This window comes from Phyllopteryx taeniolatus, chromosome 12, assembly GCF_024500385.1.
Source record: "Phyllopteryx taeniolatus isolate TA_2022b chromosome 12, UOR_Ptae_1.2, whole genome shotgun sequence".
Lineage (NCBI taxonomy): Eukaryota > Metazoa > Chordata > Actinopteri > Syngnathiformes > Syngnathidae > Phyllopteryx > Phyllopteryx taeniolatus.
Window position 1 is genome coordinate 24978552 of NC_084513.1, and position 21454 is coordinate 25000005.

The 21454-nt window shown below is 42.9% G+C and overlaps 1 protein-coding gene across 1 annotated transcript in view; it reads right to left on the minus strand.

Moving 5' to 3' along the window:
• Nucleotides 1-21454, minus strand: part of man1a2 (mannosidase, alpha, class 1A, member 2) — an 86852-nt gene that overhangs the window by 3408 nt on the left and 61990 nt on the right. Inside the window, exons 10-13 of the mRNA XM_061793089.1 lie at nucleotides 17775-17890; nucleotides 11595-11814; nucleotides 4050-4222; nucleotides 1594-1709 (exon numbers count right to left, since the gene is read on the minus strand). Of these exons, the coding sequence (XP_061649073.1) occupies nucleotides 1594-1709; nucleotides 4050-4222; nucleotides 11595-11814; nucleotides 17775-17890 (625 nt within the window). The remainder of the gene's footprint in view (nucleotides 1-1593; nucleotides 1710-4049; nucleotides 4223-11594; nucleotides 11815-17774; nucleotides 17891-21454) is intronic.

Consider the following 21454-nt stretch of genomic DNA (forward strand, 5'->3'; position numbering starts at 1 on the left):
CATGAAAGCCTGCATGGAAACACCTGAAGGATGCCAAGATGGTGACAAATAAAACTCTCTGGTCTGATGAGACCAAGATAAAACGTTTTGCCCTTCATTCTAAGCGGCATGTGTGGAGAAAAGCAGGCACTGCTCATCATCTGTCCAATACAGTCCCAACAGTGAAGCACGGTGGTGGCAGCATAATGCTGTGGGGGTGTTTTTCAGCTGCAGGGACAGGACGACTGGTTGCAATCGAAGGAAAGATGAATGCGGCCAAGTCCAGGCATATCCTGGACCCCCTCTACGCCTCGGCTGCATCTAGAAATTCTGTCCCTAAAAGTTATGAACAGAATCGGTGACAAAGGGCAACCTTGGCGGAGTCCAACCCTCACCGGAAACGAGTCCGACTTACTGCCGGCAATGCGGACCGAACGTCGGACAGGGACCGGACAGCCCGTATCAGGGGGTTCGGTACCCCATACTCCTGAAGCACCCCCCCGCAGGTCTCCCAGAGGGACACGGTCGAACGCCTTCTCCAAGTACACAAAACACGAGACGCCGGATGGTGGACCAGAATTTCCTCGAAGCCGTCTGGAAGTCTTTCTCCATGGCTTATGTGTCCCCATGTCACACAGTCACTACGCTGAGCAAAAAGCACACTACATACCGTTATGGTTGCGTTATATTGTCCTTGTCAAGGTAAACAAAACAAAATAAAACAATGTTATGTGAGTAACATTAGTAGTAGACTACCGTTAAGCTCGCCGATTTGCACTATGTTAACTTCACCTCGGTCTCTCGGGTCCCGTGACGCGGTGTCATACTCGGCGGAGAGAAAGGTCCATGTTACAAGGAACAGGCGCTCACCTTGCATTTCACTCGGAAATGCGACCACACCTTCGTGCCATGTCTTTTGCGTCTTTCTCTCCATTCGGCATCGCATCTTGCAACCGCTGTCGTGAATCACTTACATGTCCACGCATCGGTGACGTAAGCGCGTTGGGTTACATACGGCACTGCCTGCTTCAGCCTTTGCGACCGTATCCTTGATAAACCAGATTTACAATTTTGCTTTTCAATGTTTTTTTTTTGTTGCACAAAATGCAAATTTTGTCCCCCAAACTCTGACGCGAGACCGCTTAATGCGAGCCTTGCAAACATACGTAGGTAAGCAATTTTGAGAAAAAAAGTTTGAGAACCACTGGCTTGTGAACTTACCCACAATGGTTCTTTTTAAAAAAAACAAAAAACAAATATATTTGTATTTTTTAAATATGCACTAAATGCCCAACATTATTTCAACAAAGATTTAAGCAAACAATATTTCTTCGACATCATTAAGGCTATGTCTACAGGTACACTGGTGTTCTTTAAAACTAAAATATTTGTATTTCTGTATTTGTACTTTTCTAACTTCAAAATCTTGCTGGTGTGTAGACAGGAAAACGTGTTGATGAATTTTTAATGAATCAATGAATCCATTCGTTTTTATTGTGTTGTTTTTCTGCCTTTTCTGGAAATGGCTTGTGACAAACGCTAAAATTGCCTTGAGGTTAGGCATCACAGTGCCACCTTTTGCTTTGGCGCGTGCTCAGCATTCTACGAACTTACTTGAGCGTCTCGGCCAGAAAGAAGCTCTGCTGCACGTCGTCGTAGGTCGGGTTCGATGAGTAGACGTCCTTCACACCAGAGAAGCCTCCGCTCACCTTGCAGTACTTATCGATGGCCTGTAGGGGGAGGTACAAGTGTCTGTTAACGGTGGCATGAAGGGGACAGGAGGAACAATTTAGGCTTACAAAAGAAATTTACATGCTGCTGGGTTATTTATTCTCTTTGCATCAAGTAGTACGGTTCAGTGTGGTTCACTGCGATATTTAATTAAATTCATCACTATAAGACCAGAATAACTTTTCCCCATTGCACTTTTTGGTATCCTTACGTACTTTAAATGCCCCTCTCCCACCAAAGCAGTACAGTTTGGGTCAGCTACATTTTCTGTCAGGTTGTTAAGGCCAAAGGGTTCCTAAAAAAAATTTAGATTTTAAAATCCCGTACTTTTTCGAGACCTTAATTGCCCAACTTTATAGCAAAAAAAACAAAAAAACAACTATGTCTGAAGCTTCATTCTCTTCTTAAGCTAGTCCACGTCATACTGCAAGATCCTCTGTATCTGTTTGGGCTCCCTCTTCTTCTCTGCCTCAAGGTACAAATGGTGTGTCTGTCGCGCAAAGCATGCAGACTCAAGTAGTTCTTTGATCCTCTCATCTGTACCTTGAGCTACACCACTCACATGGTGCAAGTGAGCTACAATTACCCACTGGGCAATCAAGGTTCTCACCACATTTTAAACAACAACGTTCTCAAGCCTGCCGCACCCGGAGCAATGACGAACCCGACTGAACTGTTGCCCAGTGTGCAGTTCGGCGACTAGTTTGCATGTTCTTCCCGTGCCTGCGTGGATTTTCTCCGGGCACTCCGGTTTCCTCCCACTTCCCAAAAACAAGCGTGGTTGGTTGATTGAAGACTCTAAATTGCCCGTAGGTGTGAATGTGTGCGCGAATGGTTGTTTGTTTACATGCGCCCTGCGATTGGCTGGCGACCATTTCAGGGTGTACCTCGGCTCTCGCCCGAAGATAGCTGGGATAGGCTCCAGCACGCCTGTGACCCTTGTGAGGATAAAGCGGTACAGAAAATGGATGGATGGATGTTTGTGGTTCAATGAAAAATGCAATCTGTACGTGGAGCCTCAAAACGTTTGCAGATAAGAACACCAGAGGTCGCAGTTTTTCCGTTGCAGCGAGTTGGTTTGTGTGTGTGAGGGTCAATCACTTGATGTGCAGTGGGGAGTCACTGACTCGGTTTTTCTCGATTTCTTTTCCCGCGATTGTCTCGTCCAGTTGCTTTCAGCCGTGTCTTTCTGTGTGCGGCGGGGGCAGGCCTTATAAATAGAGAATCCTCTTTCTGGAAACAAATACTTTTCTAATCAATAGTTTCCATTTTCAATACTTTTTCAGTCGTCCAAATGTATAAAATCATACTTGGGTAGGAACCCTGAAGACAGTACAATGACAGCATTCCAAAGGCCCCGTTTTCCACCAAGCAGCACAGTTTGTTTTAGTTCAGTACAACAGTTTGATTATTAAGCCGTGATGGGTACTAACGAGGGCTGTCACTATTGAATATTTTTAGAATCGATTATTCTATCCATTTATCCCATTGATTATTCAGATTTTTTTTTTTTCCCGGTTACTGTTTATGAAACGGTAGTTTATTTGGCATTAGCCGGGTTTACACAGAGACCTTTTTGTCATTCGGATTGAAATAATTCTGACTGAAGATCTGTGGTCAGTTGTTTACATGTGATGTGATCTATTCCGATAAGGGGTATATATATACTACATTTAATTGGAACAACCATGTGACATGCGAACTTCGTCGTTTGTCATTTGTCAAGATGGAGGTCCGGCGTCTATTTTCAGCACAGTAGTTGGTATTGTTTTTGTGTTTATTTAAGAAAACGCTCGATAAAAACAACTTACAAGTAGTTAAAAACAACATCTCTGTCGCATACGAGCTCCGTCAGGAGCTGTGCTTAAACGACGACGTCAACGCGCAGTTACGTCAAGACGAGGCGTTACGAAAATGTACTTCTGATCGGTTTGGCAAAAGGAATATTCTACCCCTTTGAAACCAAATGAAATTCTATTCGTATTTGGCCTACTTATTCCGATTGAGGTTGCGAAGGAGACCAAAAATGTACCTCTTTTTGGCACCCTCCTGACGGATTACCAAACACAATGCCAGGGTGCCGAAAGGGCAGAGCTTGCCACAGTGTAGTGTGTTGATTGGCTAATAAAGAATGGTCACTTCCAGATTGGGAAGGAAAAAAAAAAAGAAAAGCTTGTTTCCTTCTTATCACAAAGAAGAAATATGTCCTCCTTGTTCTTACTTTTAATGTAATATTTCATTCACTGGCTCCTTACGTGATCATGATGCTGCTACGTTTACATAGAGGACGCAGCTATCGTTACCACAACCACACAAGTTTTGAAATGTATAAAGGGTACCTGTGCTGCTTCCCAGCCCCACTGGCGATACTTGGGGTCGTGGGTGAACCTCCACATGTACCAGTAGGTCTCGATGACCTCGGGGCGCAGGATGTAGTACTTCTCGTTCTGCCGAACGGCCACTGCCTCGAGGCCGCTATCGAACTTGAAGGCCTCTGGGCCCAGCTTCACCACTGGGGGGGAAAAGATGAGCATTGTGAAGTTCAAATTTGAACAAATATTTTCTTACTGTCATAAATTATATGTAGAGTGGAACCTTGAGCACAATTTGGAAGCCAACAAAAAATAAAAAATAAATAAATATATATATATATATAAAAAAACGTCAGCGGTTGAAACGTGTCTTTGGGCCATCTGACCTTTTGTGTTTTGTTTCAAGGTAACTTATCTGCGCAGAAAGAAGACCTTATGTACTTTTGACAGCTAAGGGAAATTTTGGGGCTATAACCAGAACTCGGAACTACAAGAAGCAAGTGTGTTTGAGCGGTGTTGTATTGTTTGTAGAAATAAACATTGAATGGTTAACTTTAGAGGTGCAACAATTAATCGATTAACCAACAACTAATCGATGATCAAATTACTAGGCGAAGGCGACACCACAGAGGGAAGCGAACTCTGTAAGAGAGGATTCCGAATGCCACTCCCGTCGATTTACCTCGCAAATGTACGCTCCCTACCCAACAAAATGGAAAGACCAGTAAGGAGTGTGGATGTTCCGCTGTCCTGTGCTTCATGGAGACATGGCTTTGTGAAAGCGTCCCCGATGGTGCCGTAATGCTTCTGGGCTTCCAACTACACCCGGCAGACCGCATCACCGAGTTATCGTGGAAAATAAAATGCAGCGGGATATGCTTTTATATCATCGAAAAATGGTGCACCGACCTCACGGAGCTCAGCACACCCTGCAGCCTGGACTTTGAGTCGCTGTCTTTGAGCTGTAAGTCATTCTACTCGCCGTACAAGTTTGCCTCTTTCATACTTACTGAACAAGTAAACAAACACCCAGATTCACCCCTCATTATTCTTGGGGACTTTAACAAATCTAAACTCAACCACAAACTCCCGAAATACAAGCAGCACATCGACTGTCCTACCAGGAAAAACAACATTTTAGACCACTGCTATACTACGCTAAATAACGCATAATGTGCTATCCCCGGTGCAGCTCTGGGCTCGTCTGATCACTTAATACCAAAATACAGGCAAAAACTTAAATCTGCGAAGCCTACGGTGAAAACACTGAATAAGTGGACCAATGAAGCAAAGATAGAACTTCAAAGCTGTTTAGACTGCACAGACTGGAGTGTCTTTGAAACTTCAACTGGCAGCCTGGATGAATTTACGGACACTGTTACATCCTATTTAAGTTTCTGTGAAGATGTGCGTGTACCAACAAAGTCATTTTGCAAGTTCACTAATAACAAGCCGTGGTTCAGTGCCAAACTTAAGCAACTTCACCAGGCTAAAGAGAACGCCGATCGAAGTGGGGATAGAGCCCTGTTTAAGTGCGCTAGAAACCAGCTGACTAAAGAAATTAACATCGCAAAGATAAATTATGCAGCAAAGCTAGAAAAACAGTTTACCACTAACCACTCTAAATCAGTCTGGCTTGGATTACAATTGCTAACCAACTACAAGCGACCATACCCCCAAGCAGAGAACAATAAATGACTAGCTGACGACTTGAACACCTTCGACTGCAGATTTGAAAATGACACTCACACCCCACACCCACCCAGCCGCACCACTGACCACCATCACATCTCTGACTCCCCCTCCTGCGTTGACCATCCCCGAACAGGATGTGAGACGGATCTTCTACAACAAAAGATCAAGAAAAGCGGCAGGCCCAGACCTTGTGTCCCCATACTGCCTCAAAGTCTGCACAGACCAGCTGCTCCAGTCTTCACAAAGATCTTCAATAGATGTCTTGAACTGTGTGAAGTACCATCCTGTTTCAAACGCCCCACCATCATCCCAGTCCCTAAGAAACCTGAAATCTCGGATCTGAATGACTACAGGCATATCGCCCTGACATCTGTGGTCATGAAGTCCTTTGAACGCCTCGTGCTGGACCACCTCAAGAGCATCACAGGTCCCCTGCTGGACCCCCTGCAGTTTGCCTATTGAGCAAACGGGTTTGTGGATGACACAGTCAACATGGGACTGCACTTCCTCCTTGAACACCTCAGGGGCGCAGGGACATACATGAGGACCTTGTTCGTGGACTTCAGCTCTGCGTTCAACACCATCATCACAAGGATTGGGCATCGTTTGTATTTGAGCGATTCCGGTTCCTTATTTTGATTCCGGTTTCAAACGATTCTCTATTTAGATTCTTTTAGGGGGCTGTGTCAAAACAAATTGCATGGTTTAAATAAAGGGTGTCCAAATTATGAACATCCATTTTCTTAGCAGCCCGCAGCATAGACTAAAATGAACATTTGAGTCTGGGTTCTTTATAACCAGTATCAATATCAAACCTATGAACTAAAAGGCAATGTGGCAATCTGTGTGGAAATAACACAATTGAGTTAATATTCATTAATCTATCCATTCATCCATTTTCTACCGCTTATCCGAGGTCGGGTCGCGGGGGCAGTAGCTTTAGCAGGGACGCCCAGACTTCCCTCTCCCCAGCCACTTCATCCATCTCTTCCGGGGGGATCCCGAGGCATTCCCAGGCTAGCCGAAGGATATAGTCTCTCCAGCTTGTCCTGGGTCGTCCCCGGGGTCTCCTCCCGGTGGGACGTGCCCGGAACACCTCACCGGGGAGGCGTCCGGGAGGCATCCGAATCAGATGCCCCAGCCACCTCATCTGGCTCCTCTTGATGTGAAGGAGCAGCAGCTCTACTCTGAGATCCTCCTGGATGACCGAGCTTCTCACCCTATCTCTAAGGGAGAGCCCGGACACCCTGCGGAGGAAACTCATTTCGGCCGCTTGTATCCGGGATCTTGTTCTTTCGGTCACGACATACTCATTAATGTTTCAGCTAAAAGTTAAATATAACATTGTTAAAAATCTTTCTTTGGGACTGTTTAATCACGTCAAATGGTTTATATGTGCAAATCTTAACTTGACTTCCTGTTTTAAGATTGTAGCCTTTTATTTTGAAGGGTACGCACCGGAATTCAGCATTTTGTCATGAAAAGTAACTTCACACGCCATCAGTGATTATTTTATTTTTTTTCCAATGGATGGAACCAAATCCTATAAAACACTGATTCCTTTCCTGATTTTCACTGATGAGGCACAAGGCTAGGGTTTGTGATACTGTGAGACATTTCTGTGAATTTTGTCCCAATTCATTGTGATGTAAAGTTGCTACGGGCTACGTTTAGCTCAGTGTTAAGCTTTTTTTTTTCTTTCTGTCATCGGCTCTTACGTTGGTTTGAAGACTAAAATAAACGCTGTAAACCATCAGTGCAAAAGTGCAACCAACTGTTTACCTTGTTAGCTGTCTCAATGTTGGCATAGACGTAATTTATTGTTTCACTCACCCAGTTGACTGTGAGTTGACTTCACTGAAGCTCCGCGCGGTGCAGGCTGAGGCTCGGACCGCGTCAGACCCAACACATCGTGAAAGACTCCATTGCACAATATAATCTAATTCCAAGAGCTGCACTGAGGCGACTGGTCATTCATTTTAACAAAGGTAAGACACACTTCTGTTCGCCGCCAACACCGTTGGGCACAAGCACGTCTTTGTGCGCGTTCTTCTTCGTTGGTTTTCGCCGCTTCTTCATTGGTTTTTGCCAGTTATTCGGGATGAGCGGACTGTAGGCATCGAAACTCTGAACGAAATTTTTAAATTTACGTTAGTTAGTTAGTCCCGGTTCCAATCGGTTGTTGATTCTCGATGCCCAACCCTAATCATCCCCGAACTCCTTGCCTCCAAGCTTCTCCAGCTCAGCGTCTTGCCTGCCATCTGCTAGTGGATTTACAGCTTCCCGATGGGCAGGACAGAGCATGTGAGGCTGGGGGACACCACCTCATCTACACGCACCACCAGCACCGGGGCGTCCCAAGGATCTGTGTCCTCTGTCCGCTGCTCTTCTCTCTCTCAACGAGTGACTGCACCTCAACGCACCGAGCTGTCAAACTCCTGAATTTTGCAGATGACACCACAGTCATCGGCCTCATAAAAGACGGTGACGAGTCTGCGTATCCACAGGAAGTGGAGCAGCTGGAGCGGTGGTGCGGCCAACACAACCTGGAGCTGAACACACTCAAGACTAGAAATGATCGTGGACTTCAGGAGGCATCCTACGCCACAGCTGCCCCTCATGCTGTCCAATTGCCCTGTGTCAACCCTCAAGACCTTCAAGTTCCTGAAAATTAGTCTGAAATGGGAGAACAACATCAACTCCATCCTCAAAAAGGCCCACCAGAGGATGTACTTTCTGTGGCTTCTGAGAAAGCATGGCCTGCCACAGGAACTGTTGAGGCAGTTCTTCACAGCAGTCATCGAATCAGTCCTGTGTTCATCCATCACAGTATAGTTCGGTGCCGCCACAAAAAAAAACAATTCCAACTGCAACGGACAATCAAAACTGCTGAAAAAATTGTCGGTACCCCCCAACCTACCCTTGAAGACTTTCATGCTGGCAGAACTAAGACAAGAGCATGCAAAATCTTCTTGAACCCTCCACATCCTGGGCACCACCTCTTCCACCTTCTACCCTCAGGTAGGCACTATCGAACATTGCAAACGAAAACTAGCAGACATTCCAACAGCTTCTTCCCTCTTGCCATTAACTTCTTACACAGTTAACTTCCAATTTCATTGTAACATGCTGCCAATTTTGTCTTTTGTCAATTATTGTCACATCTCTGTCGGGCCAATTATACATTATTCGTGCACTCGCTGTACTGGTCTCGCCATTTTGCACTATTTGCATATCTGTTGTTGACCAATAATGGCCACTCATGTGCTTGAGAAGTATCTCCTCCATTTGCACAATTGACACCGTTCCAGATTATAGCACTACTAGTCACTTCAAACTGCTCTAAATTGCTAGAGGACTGCCTCATTTTCACAATTGTCAAAAGAAAAAAAGAAAATGTATCGGCATTACCACATTACTGGTAACCTTTTATTGCTCAGTGACTCTTTGTACTGTGTTTTTATGTCTCAAAAGTATTTTCTGTCAAATGGCTGTCTGTTGTCGTACTAGAGCGTCTCCAACTACCGGAGAAAAATTCCTTGTGTGTTATTGATATACTTGGCAAATAAAGATGATTCTGAAATGTGGATTTTTGTTTAACAACAATATTATTTTAATTGTGCCCTGTGACTGGCTGGCGACCATTACAGGGTGTACCCCGCCTCTCGCCCAGAGTCAGCTGAGATAGGCTCCAGCATGCCCGCAACCCTCGTGAGGACAAGCGGAATGGAAAATGGATGGAGGGATGATTTTAATAGATTTTTTTCCCCCAATCACTGATTGAAAAATAAACTGACAATGACATTAATCAAAACAAGTTTAGCTTTTCGATTTTTTTTTTACCCCATCTGGGATTTGCTTTATTTCTTCAGATAGTAAATAAGCTTTAAAAAAAATCGCGCATTTTTTTGTACACGTGAGGCGAGGCAACCTCAGCAAAATTTCTCGGCTCAAACGTTTCCAACAGTTTTTACGATGAATAGATCTTTTAATAATGTAAACAATAAGCTCTGGGTACTTCCGGGTGGCAAAACGTGAGTGACGACCGCTGACCTGGATTGAAAATGATGACAAACACTTAGGTGAGTTTGGCGTTGCACTGCCAGATATTTTCCAAAGGAAATTTTTTTTTTTGATTTCCTATAAAAAAATAAAATTAATCAAGCGGAACCTGTGGGTGAGGAGGATAACTCGAGTGGATGTCTTTGATGTTGCCACCACAAATTCCTGGATCCAGTACAAGTCTGACAGCAAAGTGCTTAACCCATCAGCAAAAAACTCTGAACAGTTCCTGGACTTCAAACTGCATCAGCCAAATGACCTCCTGACTCTATTGCAACCAATCATCCTGTCGCTGCAGCTGAAAAACAACCCCACAGCATGATGCTGCCACCAACACGCTTCACTGTTGGGACTGTATTGGACATGTGATGAGAAGTGCCTGGTTTTCTCCACACATACCCCTTAGAATTTAGGCCAAAAAGTTGTATCAGTAACACACTACGCTGCCAGGGACTCAAATCCTGCCGTGCCAGACGTGTCCCCCTGCTTAAGCCAGTACATGTCCAGGCCCGTCTGAAGTTTGCTAGAGAGCATTTAGATGATCCAGAAGAGGATTGGGAGAATGTCATATGGTCAGATGAAACCAAAATAGAACTTTTTAGAAAAAACTCAATTTGTCGTGTTTGGAGGAGAAAGAATGCTGAGTTGCATCCAAAGAACATTATACCTACTGTGAAGCATGGGGGTAGAAACATCATGCTTTGGGGCTGTTTTTCTGCAAAGGGACCAGGACGACTGATCTGTGTAAAGGAAAGAAGTGGAAAAAAGAATGGGGCCATGTGTCTTGAGCTTTTGAGTGGAAACCTCCTTCCATCGGCAAGGGCATTGAAGATGGCTGGGTCTTTCAGCATGACAATGATCCCAAACACACCACCCGGGCAACAAAAGAGTGGCTTCGTAAGAAGCATTTCAAGGTCCTGGAGTGGCCTAGCCAGTCTCCAGATCTCAACCCCATAGAAAATCTTTGGAGGGAGTTGAAAGGCTGTGTTGCCCAGTGACAGCCCCAAAACATAACTACTCTAGAAGAGATCTGCATGGAGGAATGGGCCAAAATACCAGCAACAGTGTGTGAAAACCTTGTGAAGACTTACAGAAAACGTTTGACCTCTGTCATTGCCAACAAAGGGTATATAACAAAGCATTGAGATTCACGTTTGTTATTGACCCGATACTTATTTTCCACCATAATTTGCTAATAAATTCTTTAAAAATCAGACAATGTGATTTTCTGGATTTCTTTTCTCATTTGTTTCTCTCATAGTTGAGGTATACCTATGATGGAAATTACAGGCCTCTCTCATCTTTTTAAGTGGGAGAACATGCACAATTGGTTGGTTGACTAAATACTTTTTTGCCCCACTGTGTATCAATTAATCAAGCGGAACCTGTGGGTGAGGAGGATAAATCGAGCGGATGTTGTAAATTGATAGAGAAGATAACAAGACTGCCTATTGTATCCAGTTTTTGCACCTCAGTCCAAGTCAAGTCACTTGATTTTAAGTATCTGCCAATACAGAGTCCCAAACCAATACCTCGCAACGCATTAAGAAAATGATTTTATTTTCCTTTATTTAACCGCAGTGGACAGTAATTTCAAACTGTGCACGTTACAGTGGCTTACAATAAATCTAATTTTTTGGCATAAAACCTTTGCCTAATTTTTTGATGAACACTTGGGCCTACAGTGCTACTGTATTTTATTGTTGGTCGTGATGGTGGTACTTGGAGAGTTAAGTATTTTTTTAGGTGGTACTTGGTTTAAATAGTTTGATAACCACTGCTGTAGTGCATTCACACACCCCGGGCATTGCTCACCTGTCCTATCGTAGGATTCATGGCAGGTGTGCGCGATCTCTGCGCCCAGCTGCAGCCAGTGCCCCGCCTTGTCGTCAGGGGAGCCGTCTGCACCCAGTGCGAACATGCCGCCGGCAAAGCACGCCAGGTGGCCCATCTTCCTCTCCAGGTGGCCGTTCTTCCACTCACCAATGAACGTCAGGCCACCGTTGGACTTGCGGATCAGGTGTCGCTCAATTGCCTGCAGGGGGCGGATATTGTTCATTTATGTTTGTATGTCATACTGAGAACTGTTCGTAATATTTTGACACTTGTGTAGCTAAATAAGGGCACCGATGTACTGTACTAGGATCAGATCTCGGAATTAAGTACAAATGTACACCAATATTGTTAAAACTATTGTAGAAATGTATGGTGGAAAACAACCACAATGAAACCTACCCGAAATCAATTTTTAAAACCAAGAGTTAGTTTTGGGTATTAATTGATGCAAAGGGCTACCAGTTTGACTCACACTTTTAATTATATTATTAATAATAAACAGTAATATTCATCTATGTGAAGACACTGATCATGTTAATGATTTTCCCACTATCATTATCAACAATGACTTAACCAGGCAGGAAACAGATACTGGAAATATCAATATGCAACACTATTTCTGGCGGCATGGTGGACGACTTTAGCACATCTGCCTCGCAGTTCTAAGGAACCGGGTTCAAATCCGGCCTCGCCTATGTGGGGATTGCATGTTCTCCCCGTGCCTGTGTGGGTTTTCTTCGGGTACGCCGGTTTCCTCCCACGTCCCATGCAACATGCATGGTAGGTTAATTGAAGACTTGAAATTGCCCGTAGGTGTGAATGAGTGTGAATGGTTGTTTGCAATAGGCTGGCGACCAGTTCAGGGTGGAAAATGAATGAATGAACATTATTTCTATGAATCTCACATTCATTTGATCACTTTTACAACATTCCCAAGAAATCACAATATCCCATCATTGGTGACCTATTTTTAGAACAGGCCTAGTGGGTACTCATGTGGTCTTTAGGCCTACCCGGTGCCCGCATCATGTTGATGACCCCTGCTCTATTTGGTTGTGACAGTTTACATTAGTGTCAATCAGAAAACTGAACATATTGGATCGGTTTTGCACACCCTTCAATGCCTTCACCGAGTTGGCATATGCCCTCATCCTCATTCATGCTGTAGACAAAATTTAAAGAGGAACTGTTCATGGTAAACCTTTTTTTGTGTGTAAAATACAGTATTGTGAAAAAGTATTGGCCCCCTTCTTAAATTCTTAGATTTTTTTGCATAGTTTCCCCACTTTAATGTTTGAGATCATCAAACAAATGTAAATATCAGACAGATATAACCCGAGTGAACTTAAAATGCAGTTTTTAAATGGTGATTCCATTTATTTAGGAAGATAAGCTTTTCAAAGTTACCTGGACCTGTGTGAAAAAGTAATGGCCCCCTGAACCTAATAACTGGTTGGGCCATCCTCAGCAGCAACAACTGAAATCAAGCATTTTCTATATATATTGGGGGTAAATTTAGTAGGGCTGCCACTCCTGGGAAGGCTCACAGCTGTTCTATGTTTTCTCCATTTGAGGATAATGGCTCGCACTGTGGTTTGCTGGAGTCCTAAAGCTTTAGAAATGGCTTTGCAACCCTTTGCAGAGTGATCAATCATTTTTCATCTGTTGTGGAATTTTGAATGAGTCATTGATGTTCTCTTGGGGTAATCTTTGTTGGTTGGCCACTTCTGGGAAGGTTCAACACTACACCATAATTTCTCCATTTGAGGTTAAAGGCTCTCCCTATGGTTCGTTGGAATACAAGTTTGAGAAATGGATTTGTAACCCTTTCCAGGCTGATGGACGTCAATTTATTTCTTGACTGTTCTTGAATTTGTTTGGATCGTTTTGTTGCAGCTATTTTAGATCTTTTGTCTGAATTGATTTGGTCAGACTGGTTCTGTTTCAGTGATTTCTTTATTGAACAGGTCTAGGAGATAATCTGACTTGGGTGTGGTCAGTGAAAATTAACCAAAAGTTGTGATTAGCCACAATTAATTCATGATTTAACAAAGGGGGTAATTTTTCGCACAGGGCCAGGTAACTTTGAATAGTCCATTTCAAAACAACACTTCAGTTATATTGTTCTCATATTTACATTTGTTTGATTAAAGTGGGGAAACTATGCAAAAATATCATTTGAGAATACATTGTCATGGCACTGTATGTCACAATATCTGTCACAAACTTTTTAAAGATGTAATTATTATTCCAGACTGCAATTCCACTTTGTGCAACACTGCGAATACAACCACAGTTGTTAAGCTACAAAATGCATGGTGGGAGACAACCACAATTTACAGTGGGAGGAAAAAGTAGTAGGTTGGTCATAAAATGTAGTCTGATCTTTAACTTCCTCTAAATCACAAGAATAAACAGTCTGCTTCAACTAATACAATCATTTTCATATTTTTATTGAAAAAACATTCACAGGCGTGCCAGGTGGCCAACTGGTTAGCACATCTGCCTTACTGTTTTGATGTCCCGGGTTCAAATAAAACCTTGCAAGACATTAGTGGTATTAAGTGGTAGGGCAACTCTCAACCATTTAATAATTCCTAATAGAACATGAAATACTTACACAGATTAGTGGTGTCACGATACCAAAATCGTGACTTTAATACTATACCTGCAATAAAGTTACCTCGATACCAGTACTGAAATGATATAAGGGCAAAAATCTAAAAAAATCAGTCAGAGCATTGGAACAAACACTGATAAAACAACTTCAAATGCTTTTATATTTTTATTAATTCAAAAGATTTCTATAAACTTGAAAAAGTATTTAATCATGCAATAAACCTATTCTTAACATTACTCATTTTTTAAATAATTACATCAATGCCTTCATTATCATTTATATTATATGACAAATATTTGTGTTTGTATGTATATAAAATTGTACATCTATACACAGTATATGTATGACATACATTATAATACCTGGTACCACTAAAGGTATTTTACCTGAACAGTACAAAAGCTTAATTGTATTATTAAATAAAGGGTAACGTGGGTCCCCCTTTCCCATGGGCTCACCACCTGTGGGAGGGGCCATAGTGAGCTGGGCGGCGGCCGGAGGCGGGGACCTTGGCGATCCGATCCCCGGCGACAGAAGCTGGCTCTAGGGACGTGGGATGTCACCTCTCTGGCAGGGAAGGAGCCCGAGCTGGTGTGTGAGGTTGAGAAGTTCCGACTCGATATAGTCGGGCTCGCCTCCACACACGGCTTGGGCTCTGGTACCAGTCCTCTTGAGAGGGGTTGGACAATTTTCCCCTCTGGAATTGCCCATGGTGAGAGGCGCCGAGCAGGTGTTGGTATACTTATTGCTCCCCGGCTCGGCGCCTGTACGTTGGGGTTCACCCCGGTGGACGAGAGCGTAGCCTCCCTCCGCCTTCGAGTGAGGGGATGGGTCCTGACTGTTGTTTATGCCTATGCACCAAACAGCAGTTCAGAGTACCCACCCTTTTTGGAGTCCTTGGAGGGGGTGCTGGAGAGTGCTCCCGCTGGGGACTCCATTGTTCTGCTGCAATTTCATGTCACCATTCTCGGCGTCATGACTTGGGAGAAGTCGCCGTTCGCCACACACAGGAAGAGTTTTGGTTGTAAATATTGAACACGTTTCGTACCCTAAAATCATGACCAATCCACTCTTAACACACATCAGCCCTAAGGACAATCTTATAGAATAAATCTTATAACATAAGACTGACGTGCTTGGTCGGGAAGGGGCAAAATCAGCACAAAAACAGGCCGATTGTCTTTGTGTGTGTACCGGGCCTTGCCTGGTTAAACAAAGGAAATTCTTGTCATTTGGATTCTCAATTGTTTTTTCGATAGTCGCTAGGCCGCGACCCCCTTACAGAAGTGAGTAAAAATAAATAACATATATTGTTCAAAAATAGCCATGGAAAAGGTACGAATATCATATTTTAAAAAATACTCATGCTTACATGTTTTTAAGTACCTTTCATGCATTTAACATAATACATAAGCAACTGTAGCGGACACGCCATTAAAAGATGACACCCAGTACCCCAGACTCGGGCTACCGCCGCTCTACCCGCCGAGGTAGACGACCACGGAGTAGCGGGATTCAACTTCGCGTACAGACACTAAGTGAATTACAAGCCGGGATCATCAAAGTGAGACACGGACATCTGCTTTTGCATGCCGACACAAAGTGAATTACCAGCACCCGGAGCATCAAAGCGGAGCTAAAAGATACCTAGTTTTGCACCAGAACGCTAAATTAATTAACTTCCACCACCAGCCAGCCCAAAGAGCCTCACCAACAAAGGCGTCTCCTCCCTGCTGCGCCGGTGCGACACTTGGCCAGTCAAGCCGGGACAATGGACGGGATGCTCGCGACACCCACAGGCGACGGAACGCCACTGCAGACGCGGGTTCATTAACCACAGTTTTTACAGGACTTGACTGGGATTTAATATTTTACATGAACGCCACGAGTGACTGTATTTCTGCAAACTTGAATGTCTGATGTTGAATCTGTTGTCAACTGAACCAGATGAAATGTTTCACTCCACACCACACAAATGCCACATTGCAAATATTACAGTGTTCTCAACGATCACATAACACTTGAAACATTCGTTACAGGGATTAAAAAGGATGGGCGCGGGACAATGCAAAGTGGAACAATGGTCTCGTTATCTTAAATCTAATAATTAATATTTGATTCCACTGGTTTTAAACCACAAATTATACTAACATGAAATGCAATTCTAGAGGCGCGGTCTGCCTTCCATTTGGTCAAAAGGGTCGGCCTCACTCTCTGAAGCGGATAAAAAGGCCGAAGCTCCTTAGTCTCTCGCTCTTGTCGTTCCGCCTGCCGAAGACCTGGCCCAGCTCGGGGAGCCCCCAACCTCTCACCACAAGGTGGCGGAGGCTGGGAGATGCCGAATTTCCCTGCCGCGCTGCCAAGCGTGGACCGCAGGAAGTACCTGCCAGCTCCCCAAAGCTACCCTTTTGGGTGTGGGGCAGTTTACGGACAAGCCACCGTTGGGAAGGAATTGCGGTGCGAGCTTTCCCTGACCGCGTGGCAAGCATTGCCATTGCCAACGCGCCGGCCAACCTGCACTTGAAGTGCATCTTTTGCTCTTTGTTTCCTTTTCCTGCAAACCACCCTCGTGAGCGCTCTGGCCAAACCCTAGAAGGTCGACCCACCTGCCTGAATTGGTCGACACACGTAAGTCAAATTTGCGGTCTACTAAAAGTACAGATTAGTGCATATTTGGGTTTTAAATTAACGAGAACAGTAATCCCCAGCTACAGGCGTTGTCACTACATGCTCATTCTACCAATCTGACATCACAAGTCAGTTTCCTTTGCCAATATTCGTCTGTACTTTGTTTGTTTTGTGTTTTTCTGTCTTGACTCCCTGTAGATTTCCCATGTTAGAGCATTAATTTTTCCGTATAATTCACTACGTGCATTGTTGTGTGTATTTGGGTTCGAGGAAGAAACCTCTGGCCGTCTCGAACTCTTATCAAAATTTCAGAAAGTGAAGCAACCTTCAGATTACGAGACTGATAAAAAGGTTTTTCGCCACTTTCCCTAAATTGTATCCACATAAAAAGTGTTGTGGTGCCCCTTTCTAGATCAAATATCTTGATTTATAACACTGTAATTTAAAATTACGCTAAACCGGAAGTAATGCAGGCGTCGCTTCCAGCTCGTTCTTTTCTCCTAAATGAATTACATTTTTATTTAACCTGTATGTTTTACTACATGTTCGCGACCCAACCAAAATGGCTCTGCGACCCTTTTTTGGGTCCGACCCAGCAGTTGAGAATCACTGATTTAGATGAAGATCAGACCACATTTTAAGATGGATTTTTTTCAGAAATTTGAGAAATTCTGAAGAGTTCACATACATTTTCCTCCCACTGCATACAGCCAGGCGTCCTGCAGTTGTTTATGAAACTTTGCGCAGGGTTACTTTATGTATGTGTGACATTTGTCAGTCAAAAGTAAGCATATTGTATCTCATTAGATCAGTCAACATAGCAAGTTTGTAATACCTTGGATAGCTACAACACGCATTAGATCAAAAGTGAAATCCTCTTCGGAGACGTGCTAAAATGACGTGCCTCATACCTCAATGGCGTCGTCGTACGTTTTGCGTGCTTCTGTGTCCGTTTTGTCTGACATGAGCCATGCCTTCAGAAGGTACTCGTAAAAGCTGTCCCCCAGCCCGCCAACCGAGGTGTGATCTGTAGAGAGCAAAGACGATAAATAATTTGATTGATAAATGCCTTTCCAAGTCAGCCTTTCACAAGCTTTTAACGGCCATCACCCCCTTCAACATCCCCAGAGAGAGTACAAGGTTTCTCCACTGCATACATCCTCAAAAAGCCCAAAACACATTTAACCACACACACATGATAAAAAACACAAGGCAAAACCATAAAAAAATGCGACGGTACACTCTTGGATGAATCAAACCTAACCACTTTATATCAAAGACAGCTAGAAAATAACAGTGGGGCGACTAGTGAGCTGTTACAATTGCTTGATATAAAAAGGACACTCCTTTTTACATCAAGCAATTGTAGCATTTTTCAGTGGTTAGTTTTTGGACACTGGCATGACAGAGCAATTTAGATTTTAACAATCTTGACAATTACCGACCAATATCAAACGTACCATTTTTAAGCCAAATTTTTTTTTTTTTTTTTTTATTCAACTCAAAAACTTTTTAGCAAACTTTAATATTTCTGAAAAGATCCAGTATGGTTTTAGGATACTGCCCTTGTCAAGACTTTGACCTTGTCAAGAATTTAGAGGATATCTTGATCTCAGCGCTGCTTTGATACAGCAGACTGCACCATTCTTTTAAATAGACTTCAATATCTGGTTGGCCTCTCTGGTGCTGCAAACAAATGGCTTTCATCCTACCGCACTGAAAGAACTTTTAGACAAAAGACAAAGATGTTGATTTTTTTTTTTTTTTTTTTTTATAACTCCAGAATCCCTTTACAAACCACATCTGCCATTTGGAAGTGATTCCAAGCAAGCATTCCAAACTGTGCTGATCACTTCGAACCGGCGTGTTTTGAGAAAGACAGTAGAAAGCATTGTATACACAGGTGTCGTCAGGCAGAGGCTGCAACCAGCTGCGGTGCCAACTAGTTTTTCCTACGGGCATCGGGACCTCAACTGCCAGCAACTAAATCCCGCAGCGCCCTGGTGCAGCGGCGAAGCGGCGCAGACCAGAGGTGAGGATTTCCTTGTATATACCTATGACCCTATTATGGTTATTATGCACTGGGTAGTAGGAAAAAAAGACCCACGCAGTACTTTTCAGTACTGTCTGTACTTTTGCCTATATGACAAGCAAACAGATACGGCAAAGACTTTCTGCACGGCGTCTTATAAATCTACTCGAGCGAGGGGCACACAATATATAGGAATACTGCATACTATGTAAACGCTTGTACCGTGTCACGGAAACATATATGAATATATAATATATATAGTCGTGCTCAAAAATATTGCCAATATTTCTAGCCATGACTGTATAAAACTACATGCTTTTTTCCCCCTCAACTGTCTGACCCCATGAGCATCCCCGTTATATTTTATTGTAACAAAAGAATCCTTCTCTCACTATTCTGGCATTTAGCAAATAGAAAAAACTTGGGTAATCTTAAAACAGGAAACGTTTAGTCTGATTTCATGTCAGACAGTCAACAAAAAAATACTGGCACAGCAGGGGTGCCAGTATTTGTTTTTAGCAGAACGGTAATACGACATGTAAGGATGATGTGGCTTGGTCTCTTCCATCTATTTGTTTCAAATAAGGTGATTCAAAATCGGATTTAAATCACATACAAAATAATCTTAATTCAAATAGTGACTGTTTTTAAATAACCCATTGATTAAAATCATTTGCAGTATGGTACATTTCCTGTGTGTATCAAACTCAAGCCTACAAATCCTTATGTGCAGTCTGACTCATCAAGGGGTTGTGTGCTTGTTCACAAATAAAGCGGTTAATCTTGCATCACTATTATTCCAGATGGTGTCCGAGTTACTAGGGGCGAGAGCAATAGATGACAACCAGAATGTCACATCAAATGATGCTAATACTGCCATGGACGTCACAGAAATTCTACCATAGTCCAATCTCAACTGTGTGTGTATCCAGGCTACGCTTGACAATAAGCCAGTACTCAAACATCATGGGTGAGTTGGAATATAATATACTGTATTTTTCAAGTGCGTTGATCACTAACTCAAATCACCACAATCATTACCTTTTTGCTCACAGTTTTTTCACATGTTCAGTATAAGCGACATTTTGGGACCCAAGTCACATCGACAGTGAACCAGAGGCACAAAAAAGTTCAGTGTGACCCAGCTGAGGGAGCAGTTTCCAAGATGACACAAACTAATTGGGCAGATGATGTAGGCCCTTGGTGTGCAGTGCACATTGCTGGATGATGACCTGTTAGATACGAGCACAGAACTGGATGACTCCAAATTAGACAGAGATGGCAACGATGAGCATTAGTCTCCTGGTGATGAGGATCAATCTGATGATGATGACACTGAAGAAGAATGGTCAGTAATGAGGGAAGCTTGCAAATACAACTAGAAAGTTAGTGTACACTTTTTTGTGTATACTGTAAATATACTAGTTCATTGTTTTCACTGTTCTATGTTACAGGTACAGCTCTTGTTTTTTTGTTATACTGTAGAACGGGCAAGACAAAATGATTCACACTTCACACTTGATTTTTACAGGATTTCCTTGAAGGAGTCCATCATTAATGGAAACCCTATTCGAACGCGGACCTACTTGGCTAAACGGCTGTCAATATCGAATATTTTTAGAATGGATTATTCTCCCAATGATTTGACTGATAATCCGATGATTGGATACAAAATTATTTTGCTTTGAAATTTATTGCAAAATATTTGTATTCTTCTGTTTATTATTGCTCCTGGTTGTTTGCATTTGAGGTTGCTTCTGTCAGCTTTACATTTCAACGCAAACTGCAAAAGACTGCAAGCCCAAAGGAAGGATGGGAGCTACAGTGGAGCAAAAAGGAAAGGCTGGCATACCAGTGGCAAAGGAGGTCAAGGTGCCAATTACCGATGGTAAATATGGTCAGCAATGTATGTGTTTCATAACAAAACTTTCTCCTTCAGATTTGTCCATAAATGTTTGTTCTAGCCTATGTCCAGACAGAAATTTCCAACCTTGAAGGCAGCTGGCGTTGATGCCAGAGAGATACCTGTGCCACGAAATGTTGTTGATAAATATGACAGGGTTGACAAGATCCAGGTGATATGTGTGGAAGGAAAAAAAAAAAAAAATAATATATAAATAAAAAAACGCACCAGGATCAACAAAAGTTCTTGTTTAATGAGACTTTTGGAAATTTAAATCCACAATAATTGTAGTTTTCATTTTCCCACTGAACACATGTTCTACTAACAAGACAGGATAGCAGAACTCTTTTATGTTTTTCTTCCCAAGGATGTGATAGATCCATCGTTTGAATCGTCTGTATGCAATGTACCTGTAGATCCTAAATGTTAAAAAAGAAGAAAGAAAAACAAGTTACTGAAATGCACTTTTTCCATTTTCTAATTTTCAAACGCAGTGTTGATGCTGTAACTGTGCGTAATGTTTGACTGTATTGCGATAATAAAAATAGTCTTTAGGAATAAAACGTCTGCCTTGTTTATTTGATGAACACTTAGGCCTACGACACTACTGTGTTTTACTGCTGGTCATTATGGTGGTACTTGGAGAGCCAAGTATT